Below are 18,444 nucleotides of genomic sequence, written 5' to 3'. Positions count from 1 at the left end.
CCTTCCATCTCTCCCTCCCCCATCTCTCTCTCTCTCTCTCTCTCTCTCTCTCTCTCACACACACACACACACACACATACACACACATCTATTAGTGTATTTGATGGTAATGTAAAATTCCCTTGGGCTCTGTTCATAGTACATTTTTTTCCTCTACAGACTCTTTAATTTCAAATACCTTATTTTCAAGTTCAGTGGTTTTTTTTTTCCTTCAGCATGTTCAGTTCTGTTGTTGAATCTCTCTGGTGAATTTTTCGTCTCAGTTGTACTTCTTAGCTGCAAAATACCTATTTGGCTCATTTTTATAATGGCTCTGTCATTCTCTAGCCTCCTCTAGGTGCTTTCCACCTTCTTGTCCTTTTTCTTTAAACGACTTCACCACTAGAAACTTTACAGTTACTTTGTGGTTTCTACCGTTTTTGCCACTGTCTCACTGTTGCTGATATGCAGCAGGATTTGAGTACACGAATCCAATATATTACGCTTTCTTCTACCCTTAATACTAACCACCTAATTAATAGTGAATACTATCAATTAGAACTATATAGCTGCTATTTTACTTTAAATGTTTTCTTCCTCTTCATTTATTTATTGTTTGGTGGTGGTGGTGTTGATGGAGCTTTTGAGACTGGATCTCCTTATATTGTTCAAACTCTTCTCTTATAGGCTAAAATCATTTTCCTCCCTCCATCTTTAATGTATATAGAAGTACTTGGCACAGGTTTTTGGGTTTTGTTGTTGCTGTTATTGCTATTGTATCCTGTCTTTTGCTTACACTTAAATTTGGAATTTAAACAAGACATAATATTTTGGTCTTGGCTTAAATTTGTAACATGCAAACTTAATTCATTTCTCTCCTGTTTATAGAATAATTATTTTCTCCATTCTAAGTAAACTAAATCAAATCATCTTATATTATATTTTTATTGCCATTATGTTTCTAATTTTACTTTTGCTAAATTAGACATGCTTATTATTATTTCAACCAAATGGATAATTTAGTCCTGTACATCCTTTCAATGTTTATCTGTAGTTATGTGTTTGAATGATAATTAAATATATATCCTTTTTTATCCAGAATGTGCAACATCATATTGCAGAGCAACCCTTCAAGCCATAAAATCTATTTCTTTACTCATTGTCTCTAGAGATCATAATATGACTTTCTTTTGACAGTAAAATGTTAGCAAATGTGGTCATGTAAACAGAACCTAGAGAAGCACAAAGATACTATAGGCTGCTATCTTCTTACACTTTAAATCCCAAGGTTGCCACACAAGTAATTCTGAGCCAAGCTACTAGAGAATGAACCAAATGGAGATGACTGAGAAACACCAGTCAACATCCAGCCTGCTGTCAGAGTTGTAAAGAAATCATCTTGTGTCCTGCTGATGGTCCAACTGATCAGAGACAGATGAGAGAGCTCAACAGGTATAAGCTTAGCCAGGCCAAACCAGAAAAACCATCAGAATTGGGACCTGAGGAAAATGGCTAATCTGTTACCCTCTAAGTTTTCTAAGTGAAATTAAAGTAATTTATATCTTCATTTCATTTTGTTTCCTATGAGAATTGATGTCTATTGACAATTCTAGGAAATTTTTAATGATTAGACTTCTAATAGTGCCAATAACTTCCTTCTCTCTATTATCTCCTGAAATTTTCAAATATACTGACATATATTCATGTATTCTGTGCATAATGTATTACCTATATATGATATACATGTATACAGGCATAAGTATATTAAAAGTTGTTTTAAAATTTTTCTATTTATCTTTTTTTATTATTATCAAGGTGATGTACAGAGGGGGTACAGTTACATAAGTAAGGTAATAAGTACATTTCTTGTCAAAGGTGTCACCCCTTACCTCATTTTTCTCCTACTTTCCCTCCCCCACCCTCCTGCGCCCCGACAAGTTGTACAGATCATTTACAACATATTGCTGTTGGGCTGGTTCCCCCCTTGCCTTCTGTTTCACCATTCTGTTGTTCCCCTTCCCTTCCCTAATTCAAATACACATTACCTTTTCTAAATTGTAATTTCACTTTCTTTTTTCTTATCTATAGAATACCCTTAGGGGAATGATTGATTTCATGAATGTTCACTCTGTGTCTAATCTACCATGTAGCAGGTTCACTGAAGGTTCTTCTCCCTTCAGTGACTATATTTTTCATTTCTAGAAGTGCTTCTTATTTCAACTATTCCTGGACAAATTCATCACTGCTAACTATCACACATTATTGCTTTGTTTCTTTAAGTATTTTCAACACAGGGATTTAAAAAACTTCTGAAGCCCTGGGAGAGCTAATAGAAGGTTTTCCCATTAACTGTCATTTGTGATGGTTGAAAAACCACTGCCTTCATAAACTTAATTCTATAAGTATTCTGTGAGGTCTGCATCACCGCTGATGTTATCCAAAGATAATTTTCATTTTCTCCATCAGGAATCTCGAGGGACCAACCCAGGACCACTTTGAGACAGTTGGCAGAGCTCCATGTTTCAGGTCTATTCAGGGAAAACACCGTAGTTGTATCCTCAGGGAAGTACCTTCTTTTCTTAACTGGAGATGAGGTGCTAACAGACTTGTTACTAGATTGCCTTTCTTTGCTAGAAAGTAAACCTTTCCTTTTTACCTTTTCACTGGAGGTCTAGTTTTCTAGGTGCTGGCTTCACTTCAGAAGTTTCCATTCCAACTCCCAAACATGCATGAGCTCTGAGAAAATTCTCACATCCCACACCAACTGTTGAAATTTACAGTTCCAAAAGAATTTGTATGCATTGATGTGGGCAGGCAATGTGCTTTAGACACCTGGTAAAGTAATTTGGCAAGTTCTTATGATGTTAAGCATACACTTAATGTAAGATTCAGCAATCTTACACCTACATATTTATCTAAGAGAAATGAGAAATCTCTGCTCACACAAAACCTATATGCAAATGTTTATAGTCACTTCAATGAACTCAAATATCCATCAACTAAGGAATGAAAAAACAAACTGTGGTGTGAAAACACAATACAAAAGAGTCACTCACGAAACATAGATGAGTCTCACTATCATCCTTAGGAAATATAGAAATATGAATATAGTATGTATACATAGATATATATAACTCCATTTCTATAACATTCTGGAAAAGGTAAAATCGTATCTTTGGTTCCTAAAGATTCCCCTTCTTCTAAATGCAATGATGAATTTTTAAAGAATTCTGTTGTATTTTTACCTAGCATTTCTAGACATTTTGGATTGGGAAGGTTTTTAGAATACCTAGTTCACCAGATTGCCAGCGGCAAAAATCTGTCATTCTCATGCAGAATAAGACTATCTTCAAATGTGATGGTGTTTTCAGTTTTTCAATCCATTTTATCACAGTATAGTCATGTTTCCATGCAGTACAAGAATATAACACATTGCATTACTTCCTTCATAGACAAGAAATATAGAGCTCAGGAAGTAAAAGTTTGTTTCTTATTGTACATATAGGCATCAAACCTCAACTGGTTTGGATTTAACTAGAATGACCTCCAGAAAAGGTCAAGGAGATACAATCTTTTATTCATGTTTGCTTAGGTGGTATGCTACCATTTGAGCCTGTCTCTGGTCATGCTTTTTGCTACTTAACTGGAGACAGTCTCAGGAACTTTTCTTCCTTAACAAGCTTTGAAGCATGATCCTCACTATCTCAGCCTCTTGAGATAATAGGCCTAAGCCACAGACATCCAGTCAAAAGACACATTCTAAGAACCATTTAAATCATGCATGGCAGCACACTGAGCCATATGTATGTATGTATATATGTATGTATGTATGTATATATGTATGTATGTATGACCAAACCACCTAGCACTCTGCCTAGTTTCAAAGCATCTCCTTTATAGAGTCCTTGTGACAATAAGATGACTTCATGTCAAATGCAAAAAAGTAAATGGCACACCATTAAGAAGTATCCAGCATGCCAGGCTCCTCTACTAGTATAATCATATTCAATGCTGCCTCCAACAACACTGAAGCTTGGATATTGTCCATATGCACATAAATAAGAAAATTAGAACTTACTTTGAAGAAGCCATGCTTTTGGTTGCGCTGACCAAGCCATAAACTGCTTCCTGGAGGAAAGTTGGTCTCTGGAGGATCTATCACGCGCTCATAAATCCTGCAAAGGTGAAGAACACCGTTACTAATAGAGATCTGAAGCAGAACCAAAAGGTATATAGGCTGTTTAAAGTACCCCAAGGTAAAAATATGATGCCAAGATACCCTATGATTTCCATGCCAAGTAACATGAGTATAGAGCTCTGTCTCTGGAGAGTACTTGGAAACACTGCCTGGGCCCCTTCTGCCTTCCTGTCATCTCCCTTTGGGAAAGGAAGAAAGAAAAAGGAAATGTTTTGAGTGTCTAACTTTACAAAAACCCTGAAGAAAGTGGCTTCATCCAAACATCACAGGTGGAGAAGCTGTTCATACTTACAGACCAACCAAGTGACCATGGCAACAAGCAGTGGAATTAGAATAAACCCTCATGTGTTTGGCTTAAATGACCACATGGTTCCCTTTGCAACCTATCGCTCTGACTTTAGTTAATGTAGCTGCTACTCATTTTTTTAATTAAATTTTAAGCAAATGGGCAGTGGTTATTCAGATATTCAGCTGAATAACTGAAGCTATTATCCAATAAAAATATTTATTTCAAGTCCAGTCCAGGCAAAAATGTGAGCAAGGGTCAGGTGTGGTAGTACATGCCAATAATCCAAAGAATGTGAAAGGTACAGATGAGATGATTTCAATCTAAAGTTGCTCTGGGTAAAAACAAAGAGGTTTTATCTGAAAAATGACAAAAGCATAAAGGGCTTGAGTCAAATCTGACATGAGTCAAATGCTAGCATGCCTGCTTAACAAACATGAGGTTCTGAGTCTAAACCCCAGTATTGTCAACTACATCTTCCATACTAGATAATAGGAAAATTGAGTAATAAACCAGACACACAGGCACTACCTCCCTGGAACAAAAGGGAGATGGCATTCCTTAGATGAAGAACATCTTCAACTGATACATAATAGGCATAGACCAGTGGAGGCCACAGTTCTTTGACGATGGCCACAGAGCCTGCAGCACAATTGAATGTCTCAACTGATCAGTCCTCCCAATGCCCAATTAATCAGTCTCAGTCTTCAAACTGGTGTTTTCTTCTGAAATAGTCTATACTACCACCCGCTGAGTATAAGCCTCCATCTCAGTCCTGGAAAGTACCTCTCAGCACCTGAAGCTCGGAGGATTCTCAGTGGAGTGAAATGGAGGTGATTGATAAATTTGGAATTCCACAAGAGAACTCTTTCTATTCCCATGTTCACAAAGACCAGTGCTGATGAGTCATTCCTCGGTTATATCTAGAGGTTAGGACAACTAATCTGACCTCTCTGCTGAGATGAAGCAGGGTGTCTCCTGCCAGAGAGTGACACGTTCCTCCAGTGGTCATCAGAAGGACAGCGCAGAAGAGCTGAAGAGAGTGCAGTTGTGTCACAGAACTATAGCATTGTGGGGCTGCCAGGCTGTAGCTGTCTATACAAGCTACACAGACTGTTTCTCTACCATTGCTCTCTGGAAACATACAACTGGCAAAGAATATGTAACAAGGTATAATTAGAAATATGAACCCTATCAGGAAGTATATCTGGTCTTTCTCTACTAATTATCTTTCCATTATAAATGGAGACTCAAAACATAATTAAGGAAAAATAAATAAGTTTTTCTTTAAAAAGACAGACTGTGTTTTCTTCCTAGGAATCCAATCTTTTTTCTATGTTAGAATAAAGCAATTTGGATGAAACAATTTGTCAAAACTGCTTTCAAACAAGAATCTACTATATACTTCCTTAAAAAAAATGTTTTCCTCCTAATAGTAGTGAAAAAAAGTTGAAACAAGGCAAATTTACAACAAAAGAAAAATGCATAACTTATAGCAGAGCAGCATGAAAGAGTTTACTGCAGTCATTAGGAGTGATAAATATGCAGGTTATGAAAAATGGGTAAGTATATACAAAATAATTTCACTGGAGAACATGGAATGCAAAATTATTTATGCACTATGGAAGATAACGATGCAAAAATTATGTTCACTGTTGATAAATATGAGCAAGAGAAGAGAGAAATGGAAATCGCTGTATTTAGGAGAAGTGGTGGAACATAATTTTCTATACGACTGTTTGACTAATAAATTGAAAATGTTGTCAAACCATTTGCCTGAGCTTTCATTTGAAAATATTTGCCTCTGTCTAAGTGAAAGGAGCTTTCAGTGCAAAAGCTTTCTTCTTGGTCTTCAATATACCAGCAGATGAGCTCCAATGAGCAAAGTAGACGCTTAATCAATGTTTATTAAGTGCATGAGTGAATGAAGGACAGAACAATCAAAAATATCAACTTCCTATCCTGCCTTATCTCCCACAACATAATAACCCCTTATGCTTTGCAAATACTTGAGAAAGCAAACGTCTGAGACCCAGCTTCATCAGCTAACCACAGGATGACCCACAGCATACATCATAGTGGCGCTCTGATTTCCTCTTCCTGTCCCTACCACAACCGCCTCTTCTTGCCCAGGAAATTCTGCTATTGGCTACTTTTCCAGCACCCCTGCCTATCACTTCCAAAAGGTGATTCTTGGTAAGTAAATTCCTTGCAGCAGGCAAAACAAGTAAATTAGTCACAGATGTAGCAACAAAAACAGAATAACAACATAGTATTTTAAAAAAATAACTCATGGGAGAAATCATCAGCTGCAAATAACCTATCTTTTTTAAGCAGCTTGTGAGTGACAGATTTGGGATTTGAACCAAGCTCACACAATTGGTGCTATATCCACTTTCCAATGTTGTCTCTGTAGATTAGCAAGAATAAACAAAAAATACATCCAAACTATGATTCCCACCCCCATTAATATATTATGTCCTAAGTATTCTGAGTTAAAATACAGACCCAGAAAGAATGAAAGCTTGCAGAGCAAATAATGAAATAGATGTGTTGTCCTCCCTGTTTGACTCAAAGTACTTAAAGCTTGGGTAGAGTTTTTAACCAGTCTGAACAGGAGAGGAAATGATTTGCACATTATGCTAAGTCATCTCTTCACACACAGTTATTTATTTTGTTTTGCCTAAAAAAGAAACTTAAAAACTTAACTCATTGTTGCAATGGTCCACCTGTATCCCTATTTAAACAATTTGTTTTTTCCCCTCCCCTCCCCAAATTATACCAACATCAAATACAATGAAAACAGGGGTTATACCATGGGGGAGGGACATACAAAGCAACAGAAAAAAATTACATGGTAAATACGTTAGAAATAATGAGATGTACAAGATGATATGTTGAAAAATGAACTTTACAATTTAGGCGAGAGGGGGGTGTTTGAGGAGGTGGGAGGGAAGGGATGGTAGGGGAAAAACAAAGGAGGAGGCAACAGTGCTTGATAAGAAATGTACTCATTACCGTGCTCATGTAACTATAACCCCTCTGTACAGTATTTTCACAATAAAAAAATTATTTAAACAATACTTGACTCATTCAAGTAAATTACAATTTTCTAACTTGACCCATTTATCAGAAAGGAAAAGGATACAATCCGTGTGACAATGTAGCCAAGATTGTTTTCACTCTACCTAAACCAACTGGATTTAGTCAATTCAGAGAGTTTCTGGGAGAATTAAAATGTGCCCAGTGAGCCAGACCTATTATTCTATTTTTTTTGGGGGGGGAGTCCGGTCATGGGGCCTGAACTCTGAGCCTGGGCGCTGTCCTTCAGCTCTTCAGCTCAAGGCTAGCTCTCTACCACTTGAGCCACAGCGCCACTTCTGGCTTTTTTCTTTTTGCTTATGTGGTGCTGAGGAATTGAACCCAGGGCCTCAGGCATGCAAAGCAAGCACTCTCCCACTGAGCCACCTTCCCAGCCCCCTCACACATCCTTTTTGATGTGTTATTTTTTACGTGACATAAATGTCCCGTATGTTATTTCTCTGCTGGTCTGGGACCCTTTCCCCTTGAATGATTCTCCAGCTTCTCCTGTGACAATATAACCATTACGCCTATGTACTTACACTGGGGGCTCTGGAATTCTGGTCGTGACTGAGTCTGCCTTTCCAGACTACGAGGCCAAGGAAGAAGGAAGCTGGCTTTCCTAGTATTCCCTCACCAAGTAGTTTTAATGCTGAATTCCCTGACTGATACCATTGCTTGACCTGGAAAATAAACGGATCCCTCACCACAGCATACTTGCTTCTTGTCAGTTGTTTCCTTTATTGATTGACCCTCCCTGATTCTCTATAAAGGAGTTCCAAATCTTGGTCATTCTTCTCCCCTTACATTGTCTTATCCTTATCAAAGCAGATGACTCTCCAAAGTTGTCTCTTTGCTGAGTATCTGACACCACCAGATACAATGACTTGGCAGCAAAGATTTTCTCTGCCTTTTGCGAAGTCAGTATTTCTAAGTGTCTAGAGGGGGAAAAGAACATAGCCAGAACAAGTGTCTATTCTACATATTGAGTGAATGAATGAGTCCATGAATATATGACTGATGAGGAGATGAATGGATGAATAGATGGATAGATAACAGCTGTATGACACTAGCTTTGGAACAGCAGGACCATAGTCCACTATTTATAAAAGCCCTGCTAGGACAAAACTTTAAAATGTGCTTATTCATAATACAGAATAATTCAGAGTGAAAGAGCAGATTGTCAAAGTGACACTTTATGCACACAATCCTTAGGGAAAGAGCCAATAAAAATTAGTGAAATGTGAAAACTCTTTCCTAATATCTTTCTTCTACCACCATAAACTGGGAAGAATGAATAAGATTAACCCTTCTGACTGTGTTTCACTCTGAAATGAGCTAGGGATAGAAGTTCAAATCTGTCAGGCAACTCACTGATAAGAAAGCGAAACAGAGCCAAGTATAGGAGGCTCATGCCTGGAAACCTAGTTAGAGGAGTAAGGAGATGCCAGATAAGAATATTCACTAATTTGAAAATATAATGAGATCCAATCGAATCCTCATTTTCTGATTTTTGCTTGTCTATTTGTTTTTGTTTTTTGAGATGGGGTCTAGTCTTAAACTCACATCCTCATGCCTCAGACTCCCTTCTTCCCTTCCTAGTGCTGAGTTCAGGGATTAAAAAAGTGCAATCCTTTCCACAGTGAATGGTTTACAGTTTAAATCAGTTACATTGTAATCAGCCCAAATGTATCACATTCCCTTAGGCTGTCTGACACAAATAATGAATTTGCTTTACAGCCATCTGAAACGACCCTTTCCTTTGGCTGAAGAAATCCTAATTCTCACTTAATCATGTGTCTGTGGCGTTGAGCTCACTGGAGCCATTAAACAAGGTGCTGCTATTGAGCGGTATTGGGAGAATGATGGAAATGTTGCAGGCTATTAGTATCTCAGTATTTTAAAGTGTAAGCTACTTATTTCAAATACGTAATACTAAGCAAACTTAAGCATCCACTCACATGTTCACACATAACCTGCTTGAGAGGAATGAAGGCTGCAGAGTAACTAAAACAGCCCTTTTAAAGGGCAGTTGGGGAATCAAAGGCTCACATTACAAAGTTTCTTCATGGGGTACAACTTTTCTTTACTTATGTCTTTGCTTAGGAACATCCTCATTAGAAGGTGTCCCATCTACAGAGACCAGTACTGTGAAGAATTTGGATTTTCCTGTTGAAAGATACAATCTTCAGAGTGCCACACAAAGACAAGCATTGGTTCAGCAATGTGGAATTATTGGATTTTTATTTGCCTGGGCAAAGAAAGGCCTCTGAAGGGACTCTGTAGTACCTTACCTCATTATACAGGAGAGTGAGTTTCCAATGTAGATTGCATGGATCAACATGTTATTGCCCCTGTTCAATAAGACAATATGAAGTCCAAATGAAACACTAAATGATTGAGGTTTATCTTAGACTTTGTCTAATATCGAAGAAAAGCTTTCATGCATTCCCTTAAGAAGATAGTTGCAGTGACCTTTTACTGGATAAAGTCACTCTACACTGCTTTTAGCTGGCACCAGTGAATATCCAGGTATTCCCTAGAGCAAACCAAAAGCAGAGGCAAAGTTGAAATCTGTAAGGAGATGTCTCTGTGGTGGCAAATAAGGAAGCAGTGTTCAAAGGACATTAGCAACTATTACTGCTGGACAACTTGCCAGTTGTGAACATCTCCAAAGACAGGAGAGAGGGCTTCTCAGAGATGACCAAACCTGTATGTGTCCTACTTCCTCTGCTTAGAAAACACTTGTTGAATTCATGTTTTTCCTTATCTACCAGCTATGTTTGAATATTTTCATTTTCACTCCTCATTTGAGCTATGTGAAAGATGTTGGCTCTGCTTAACCATATTTTATGTCTATAATACTATTACAATTACTCCCATTACTCCTCCCTAGCCTTTACTCTTTGTTTGATGCTCACAATCCAAATAGCATTCTAAAATGATTCTGATTTCTGGACATAGTCAAACATCAATCTTGCATAAGTTCGTACTACACTGCATGTGTATCAGTTATTAGGTAGTATAATAATAGGTGTGCTTCTTCAATCTATAGGAAGATAGGAAGGTAATGTGATAGTTGCAATCATAATATATTTAGTGTAACACCCTCAGAATTAAAAGGCAGACGTTAGAGCCAACTCAAATGGGATAAAATTCAACTTTGAAAAATGATGGAGTTTCTTTGTTTAGGGTAGATACACTTCTCAGGCACAGAATATGAGATCTAAGGGTAAACAAAAATGTATTTTGAAGAGCCAACATTAGCTTTTTTGGTCAATATTGGACAAAGATAAGACTTGAAAAAGGATTGAGATCTTAAACTATTCCACGAGAAGAAGACAATTTCTTTTTCATTTTTAAAAGAAGTGAGTTTATTTTTATGTTTTTATTATCTTTAACTAGTTGGACAAAGGAGTTGCCATTTAACATAGAAGTTAAGGAATATATCTTGGTCAATGTCACTTGATTGATATCTTCATCAGTGTCAATTCTCACCCATCCTTACCCTACCCACCCCTTCCCTCACTCTTCTTGTCTGCATTCTCCCTCTCTTCTTCTCTTCGTTTATCCATCCGTTTCCCTTGACCCTATGCTACTCCTTCCAAGTACCTGCTTCCTGGTGTTTTATTTTGCTGAACTTTGATTTTGCCTTGCTAAGGAATTACATTATTATATAGGCCTCAATGAAAAAAACAGATCAAGAAAATGTGGTGTAAGTACGCAATGGAATTTTACTCATCCATGAGAAACAATGATATTGTACCATTTGTAAAGAAATGGAAAGACCTGAAAAAAAAATGTTATGTGAACTAAGGAAGTCCCAAAGGAAAGCCCAATGGATGCATGTTTCCCCTTACATATAGAAGCTAGATTTTGCTTATAAGCTCATAAGTGAATACATTGGAAGAAGCTACTATCTCATTCTAATCTGAGTCAATCTTCCTAGATATAACATAAGCAGTTCTAGAAATTTAGATAATAAACAGATACATTTCACATGGAAGCAAGCAATACCCTAAGGATCTGGGGAGTCAAATCATTCGAGGAAAGGTTAAATAACAGATCTGCTCAAGCTGAAGAAATACAGAAAGATCAAAAGGTGAACTAATTCAGCAGTGATACTCACTAGACACTATGTTGAAAATGAACCATACAATTTGTGGAGAGAGGGTCTGGGAGGGAAAACACTGGAAAAAAAACAAGGGAGGAGTTGACCCTGTTCAAAAAGAAATGTACTCATTAAGCCAGGGGCCAGTGGCTCAAGCTTGTAATCCTAACTACTCAGGAGGCTGAGATCTAAGGATTGTGGTTCAAAGCCAGCCTGGACAGGAGATTCTTATCTCCAATTAGCCACCAAAAAACTGGAAGTGGCGCTGTGGCTCAAGTGGTAGAGTGTTCACCTTGAGCTGAAGAGCTCAGGGACAGCACCCAGGCCCAGAGTTCAAGCCCTATGACTGACAAAAGAAAAAGAAAAAAGAAAGAAAAAGAAATATACTTATTACGTGACTTATGTAACTGTAATCCCTCTGTACATCACGTTTACAATAAAAATTCTAAAAGAAATATTCTAAGAAACAATGGTAAGGACCTCAAATATTTAGAAATGTTTGGAGGCCTTTCTTATAGGAAGGTTGTAGACTTCAACATCTAATGAAAGCTGAATACATACTCACCATGAAAACAAAATTTGCTCATGTAACTCAAAGAAGTAAAATGTGTAGAAGTTATAAGAAGTCGATATTAGGGACAGATATTCAGAGAGGCTAAGTGACTTGCCTAATACCATTCAGTAAATGATAAAGCTGAAATTCAACTCCAGGTATAAACTTCTGCAAGATCTTATGTTCCTTAGTTCTACACTTCTAAAAATTCCAATCAGAAGATTGCATAAACAGTGCCAGATACAGAAGGATCATTGGGCAAGAGTCAGAAAACCTCCACTTGCATCTTACCTTTATTAGTATGCTTTGTGACTTGTGCAAGAAACACAACCTCACCAAGCTCTTAGAGTTTTCATCTACCACCTTTTATTTTTCCATGGCTGGGGATTGAACTAAGGGCTGCACACTTCCTTGTCTTGCTTCCTTGGCTAGCATTCTGCCACTTGAGCCATGCCTCCATCCCAGTTATTTGATAGTTTGGAGACAGAGTCTTATAGGGTTTTCTGCCCAAGCTGACTGCAAATTCTAATCCTTGGGATCTCTGACTTCTGAGTAGCTACAACTGTAGGTGTAATCTACCAGCAGCACACTATGCCTTTAACAGCAATATCTCTTTCAGTAAACAGATTTCCATGAACATCTAGTGGATGGGTTCCTATAATACTTTACACAGGCTGAAGTGCTGTTTACAAATGGAACAATATTGGTGTTATTAGGTAAAGCTGATGCTGCTGTCTTCACATCTTAATCCAAAAGATACTTTTGTTTGAAATATTTTCAGGCAAAACACACAAAAAAAAACTTATCAGAGCAACTTGGCCAAGTGGTGAAAGCATAATAAATATCATAGTTTCTATAACTGAGGAACTCAGAGGCAATGACATGATAGAAAAAGAATTGGCTATGAGTCTCTAAAATCACTCCCTAGATAGTACCACCAATGGCACTTTGACACCATGGCCATTGGCTCTGGATTTATGTGCATGTGTCAGTACTAGGGCTTGAGCTCAGGATCATCTGCTCCTGCTGGGGCTGGCACTCTAACACTTGAGCCACCCCTCCACTTCCACCTTTTGGAGGAGTCTCACAGATCCGTCTGCCCTGGTTGGCTTATAGCCTCAGTCCTCAGATCTCAACCTCTCTGAGAAGCTAGGATTACAAGCATGAGTCACTAGTGCTGCTGGCTGCTACTCAACATGTTCACTTATACTCCCCATGATAGCTGCGCATGACTAGTGTTGATCTGGTATAAACTCAAAAGAAGAAGACTGGGTATAAAAGGTAGAAGATTTAAATATTATTCATTAGTGATAACAAATCAAATGTCTGTTGTTTATATTTAACACACTTTAGCAACAAGGACTCACAGGGTCAGAAAGGATATTGACTATCCTCTAATCCAACCTCCATCTGCCACTTGTTATAATAATATATGAGCATCCAAAAGCCATCTGTCATGCAGTGAGCATGACATTCTCATGTGGCAGTTTAAAGCTTTTCAGAGCAATAGATATCTCCCCAAATGGGCAAATAATTGACCATTTCCAAACAACCCATGTGGAATATGTCAGGCTCCAGCAGCTATGGTGAGGAACAAAGGATATATTTTGTTCTCTGTCTGTTAAGTCCTTATAAAGTCACCCAGTACACACATACACACCAGCATCCCCAATGCTGGCAAGTGTCCAAAAGTCAATCAAGGATATTCTGTTTGTTTTTTGTCTTTTGTCTTTTGTCAGTACTTGGATAGTGCCAATAGGTTTCTTGGCAATTTCTAAACTTGAGTAGGTAGGTAACCTTGTAAGTTCATCACAAGTATAAATTACTTCCTGTCAGATATGATAGCCCATAACTGTAATGTCAGCATTTGAAAAGGTGAACAGAATCTAGAATATATAGTGAGAACTGGTCTTAGAACAAACAAAACGCAAATTTCTAGGCCATTCAAAAATCAGACTTAAGGGCACCAGAGCAGTCAGATGAAGATGGAAATCTCAGATAGAGGGTTGATTTGGTATTGTCTGCCCCATACAGCTGTCAGACTTGGACTACATCTTCCACCCCAGAAGCCATGATCATTTCACTACAACTTTAGCAGGCTGACAATGGAAGTCGCTGGGACTATTTCAAGGTACAATGACAGACATATGGGGATGATTCTCCACTGCAGCATCATTTCTAAAGACTTTTCTACTTGAATGAAAAATAACCATACAAAGAAAGAATCCTTCATTTAGCACCCCATCTTTTCATGACATATATAAAGAGATGAATTGTTCCATGAACTGTTATGTGAATGAAGGATGGAGGAATAGATGAACAAGTAGATTAGATAGATAGATAACTTATCAACTTATTTTGATAATAATAATATTATATCCCTGCCCTTGAATAATTGGCATTATAATATAATGGCAATCAGTAAATAAACTTGTGATTTAATATGAAGTAGTAGTTAAAGTGGTATATAAGTAAAAATTAGAATGAGCCAGACACTCTCCATTTGCACCCACCAAATACACTCTGTTCCTCTTTGCCAGATATTGAGCCACAGGAGACTGATCTCTGGGTCTGCATCTTAAGATCACTTGATTTTTTAAAAATTTTATTTTATTATAAAGATGCTGTACAGAGGGGACAGAGTTACATGAGCAAGTTAATGAGTACATTTCTTGTCGAGAATTATTACTCCCTCCTTTGTTGTTCTCCCACTATCCCTCCCCCCACCTCCCTCATTCCTCCCCACCCCCACCCCCAAAGTTGTAAAGTTCATTTCCAGTCTACTGTCTTGTGGGTATCATGGTTGCAATGGGTCATCCTGTGTCCTTGTTTCAGCATTTTGTTATTCCCTTTCCCCTCTCCAAATTGGATAAATGTATATACAAGATGCAGGGTACCACCACTATCAAGTACAGTGACAACAGGAGATATACCACAGGGTGAAGAACACACAAAGGAAACAAAACCATCTCATAGCACACATGGTACATATACACAAGGGAATTCTATACTGCCCTCAGACAGAATAATATTGCTCCATTCATAAGGAAATGGAAAAACTTGGAAAAAATATATTAAATGAAGTAAGCCAGACCCAAAGAAAAGCAGATCACATGATCTCCCTCATCTGTAAAAACTAGAATAAGTAGAAGATACTCTACACAGGGGATCTCAAGATCCCAAATGCTTTGTGCAAAGGACTATATATAATGAAGCATATTAACACAAACTCCAACTTTTGGGAAAATAGGCTCTCATTAGATCCTCTCTACAGTTCTCTCTTTTTCTCTATTGTTGTTTTTTCCCCATGGTTTCCTTCATTTGCAATAATTAGCATACATGTAGGATAATTTTATCAGATGGGCTTAGGATAATTTTATCAGATGAGCAGAAAAGCCCAAAAGCTATGCACATATGACTAGATAAGATGATGCTAAGTGCCAGGCACCAGTGGCTCACGCCTGTAATCCTAGCTACTCAGGAGGCTGAGATTTGAGGATCATGGTTCAAAGCCAACCCAGGCAGGAAAGTCCATGAGACTCTTATCTCCAATAAACCACCAGAAAACCAGAAGTGGTGCTGTGGCTCAAGTGGTAGAGTGCTTGCCTTGAGCTGAAGAGCTGAGGGACCGAGCACAGGCCCAGAGTTCAAGCCCCATGACTGACCAAAAAAAAAAAAAAAAAAGATGATACTAGGTGAAATTAATCCCACTTGATTGGAAGAAAAGGTAAGTACCAGCAGTGGGGCAGGAAGAATTAGGGTTGGAGTGTGTACTGACTTATAAAGGTCTTAGCACAGAGCAGAATACTAGTGACCCCTATTCACAAAAACAGAATGAAGGTCTTTATTACCAAATCACAGTTCCATGGTTTCCTTGTCAGCTGCTGCCTATAGCCAATCTTCTCAATATAAATGTGTCAATACAAACTTGATTGTTTTTTAATAATGTTTACAGAAAGGACAATTTGTGTGCCTTGACTTCTGCTTTGTAGCATGTACATTGAATTATTCATTTAGTTTGAGGCTGTTTTAAAAAGTAATTGTCATCTTCTTGAAAGAAATTTTCACCTTTTTTTCATTCTATCAGTCCTGTCAGACTTCAGAAGTTCACAATCACCAAAGAAGAGCAAAGCAATTTAGATAAAATTTCCTGTTCTGAAGGAAGACTTTTGTTATTAAATGTGAGGCATTCACTAGCAACTGCCAGCTGTTTAATCAAAAAGTTATTGTTCATTGTAGAGGGGGAAAAATGGAAAATTTAAGAAACAATGGGCTACAACTCTAAGCTCAGAAAGTGTCTGATAAAGTTTCAAACCCTTTTTAAATTCACTCTCAGCATTTAAACTATAATGTAATGGCCCATTTCTGATAAAGCATTTCAAGGATGTTAATAAGAGAATCACAGAGACACCAGAGATCTCCTATTCGTCACTTTAATTATCCGTTTTCTTCGTGGCCCCTCCATGCTCAGGTTACAAGGTATAAATTAAAGACAGTTTCCAGACATGTCTCAAATAAGACTATTATTAAGGACACACAAGTGATTCCTTTCTTTCTAAGCCCAAAATAATGGCAAAGGAAAAATTAAGAAGGGGAGGGAATCATAAAATAAGGGAAAGCATATGAGTAAGAGAAGATTTTATACAAGGCTAATTGGAAAAGAATAGATTCAAGTTTTGGAGGTGGGAGGGAAGGGATGGTAGGGGAAAAACAAAGGAGGGGGTAACAATGCTTGATATGAAATATAGTCATTACCTTACTCATGTAACTGTAACTCCTTTGTACAGTATCTTTACAATAAAAGATATATATTGGGAAATAAAAGAGTCCTAAGAGTCCTATTCGGGGGAAAGATGGCAGAACAGAGGCAACCAGAACTTCCCTGCATCTCTACAAATCTGAAAACAAACATCAAGTGCCTGGTGGCAAGGAGAGATGGTTGGCATGGACAGACATGGACAGGTAACAGTAAACAGTAGAGAAAAACAAAGTGAAATCCAGATATATTCAATGTAAGATTTTCTTTGAGGAAACAAGGATCCCTAACATAGAATGGCAGACAAAACAGCTAAGAAGTATGTAAATGCTCATAGTGAAGCCATAAGAAAAGGAAAGAAATTTTCAGAAAGCTCCAGAAGTGTTCAAAGAGGTCCTCTGTTTTTTTTTGGGGGGGGTCCAGTCATGGGGCCTGAACTCTGAGATGGGCGCTGTCCCTCAGCTCTTCAGCTCAAGGCTAGCGCTCTACCACTTGAGTCACAGTGCCACTTCCGCTTTTTTCTTTTTTGCTTATGTGGTGCTGAGGAATCGAACCCAGGGCCTCATGCATGCAAGGCAAGCACTCTACCACAGAGCCACCTTCCCAGACCCCCTCTGTTGTTTATTGTAGTATTTGCAGTTATTTTCCCCTCTTTGGTTTATTCCATTTTGTCACAGTTTTTTTTTTAAATTTCTTCACCCTTTGTCTCGTATGTAAGTTTATCTGATTTGGGGAGGGGAAGGGGAATCACAGAAACAGTGGGACAAAGGGCGAACCAATTCAACAGTAATACTCACTAGACACTATGTTGGAAATGACCTATACAACTTAGGAGATGAGGAGTTAAGAGAAAATGGGAGAAAATGAGGGAGAGGTGCCATTGTTTAAAAAAAGAAATGTATTCATTACCTGACTTATGTAACTGTAATCCCTCTGAACATTACCTTTCCAATAAAAATTTTTCCATTTTTATTGTAAAAATACTGTACAGTTACATGAGTAAGGTAATGAGTATATTTCCTATCGAGCATTGTTACCTCCTCCTTTGTTTTTCCCCTACCATCCCTCTTCCCTCCCAACCTTCCAAACTCCTCCCTCCCCCAATCCCAACATTGTAAAGTTTGTTTTCAACGTAGTGTCTCGTACATCTCAACATTTCCAATAAAGTTTAAATTTAAAAAATCTGTAACCTATTCAGCTAGCAGAGACCAGAAAAGCCTTCTATCACCCTATACTTCTTAGTTGGTCACTAGTGCCTTGGAGGGTTGAGAGAGGTATTGTGGTCAAACCTTAAACATTGGATGTGGGGAGCCGGCGCGAAGGCGCCGCCCACTTCCTTGCAGTTTTGAGGTAACTCCCTAGGCAGTGCTTGGCAGGACGGTGGGTCCTGGGCTTTGCGCATGCGCGAGCCAGGTAGAGTCCCTAGCCAATCCCGTGGCACCTGGTGACGGCGAAAGGCAGACGACCAATGGGAAAAACG

At 38.2% G+C, this 18,444-nt stretch overlaps 1 protein-coding gene across 2 annotated transcripts in view; it reads right to left on the bottom strand.

Moving 5' to 3' along the window:
• The window catches only part of Nell1 (neural EGFL like 1), an 822,774-nt gene that overhangs the window by 637,450 nt on the left and 166,880 nt on the right, over nt 1–18,444 (bottom strand). For both annotated transcript variants that reach the window (XM_013019667.1, XM_013019668.1), the window contains exon 4: nt 4,058–4,154. In XM_013019667.1, coding sequence (XP_012875121.1) covers nt 4,058–4,154 — 97 coding nt within the window. The remainder of the gene's footprint in view (nt 1–4,057; nt 4,155–18,444) is intronic.

The sequence above is a fragment of the Dipodomys ordii genome, unplaced genomic scaffold (assembly GCF_000151885.1).
Source record: "Dipodomys ordii isolate 6190 unplaced genomic scaffold, Dord_2.0 Scaffold46, whole genome shotgun sequence".
Taxonomy (NCBI): domain Eukaryota; kingdom Metazoa; phylum Chordata; class Mammalia; order Rodentia; family Heteromyidae; genus Dipodomys; species Dipodomys ordii.
Note: the sequence above shows the minus strand (reverse complement) of the source record. Positions and strands in the feature narration are given on the sequence as shown.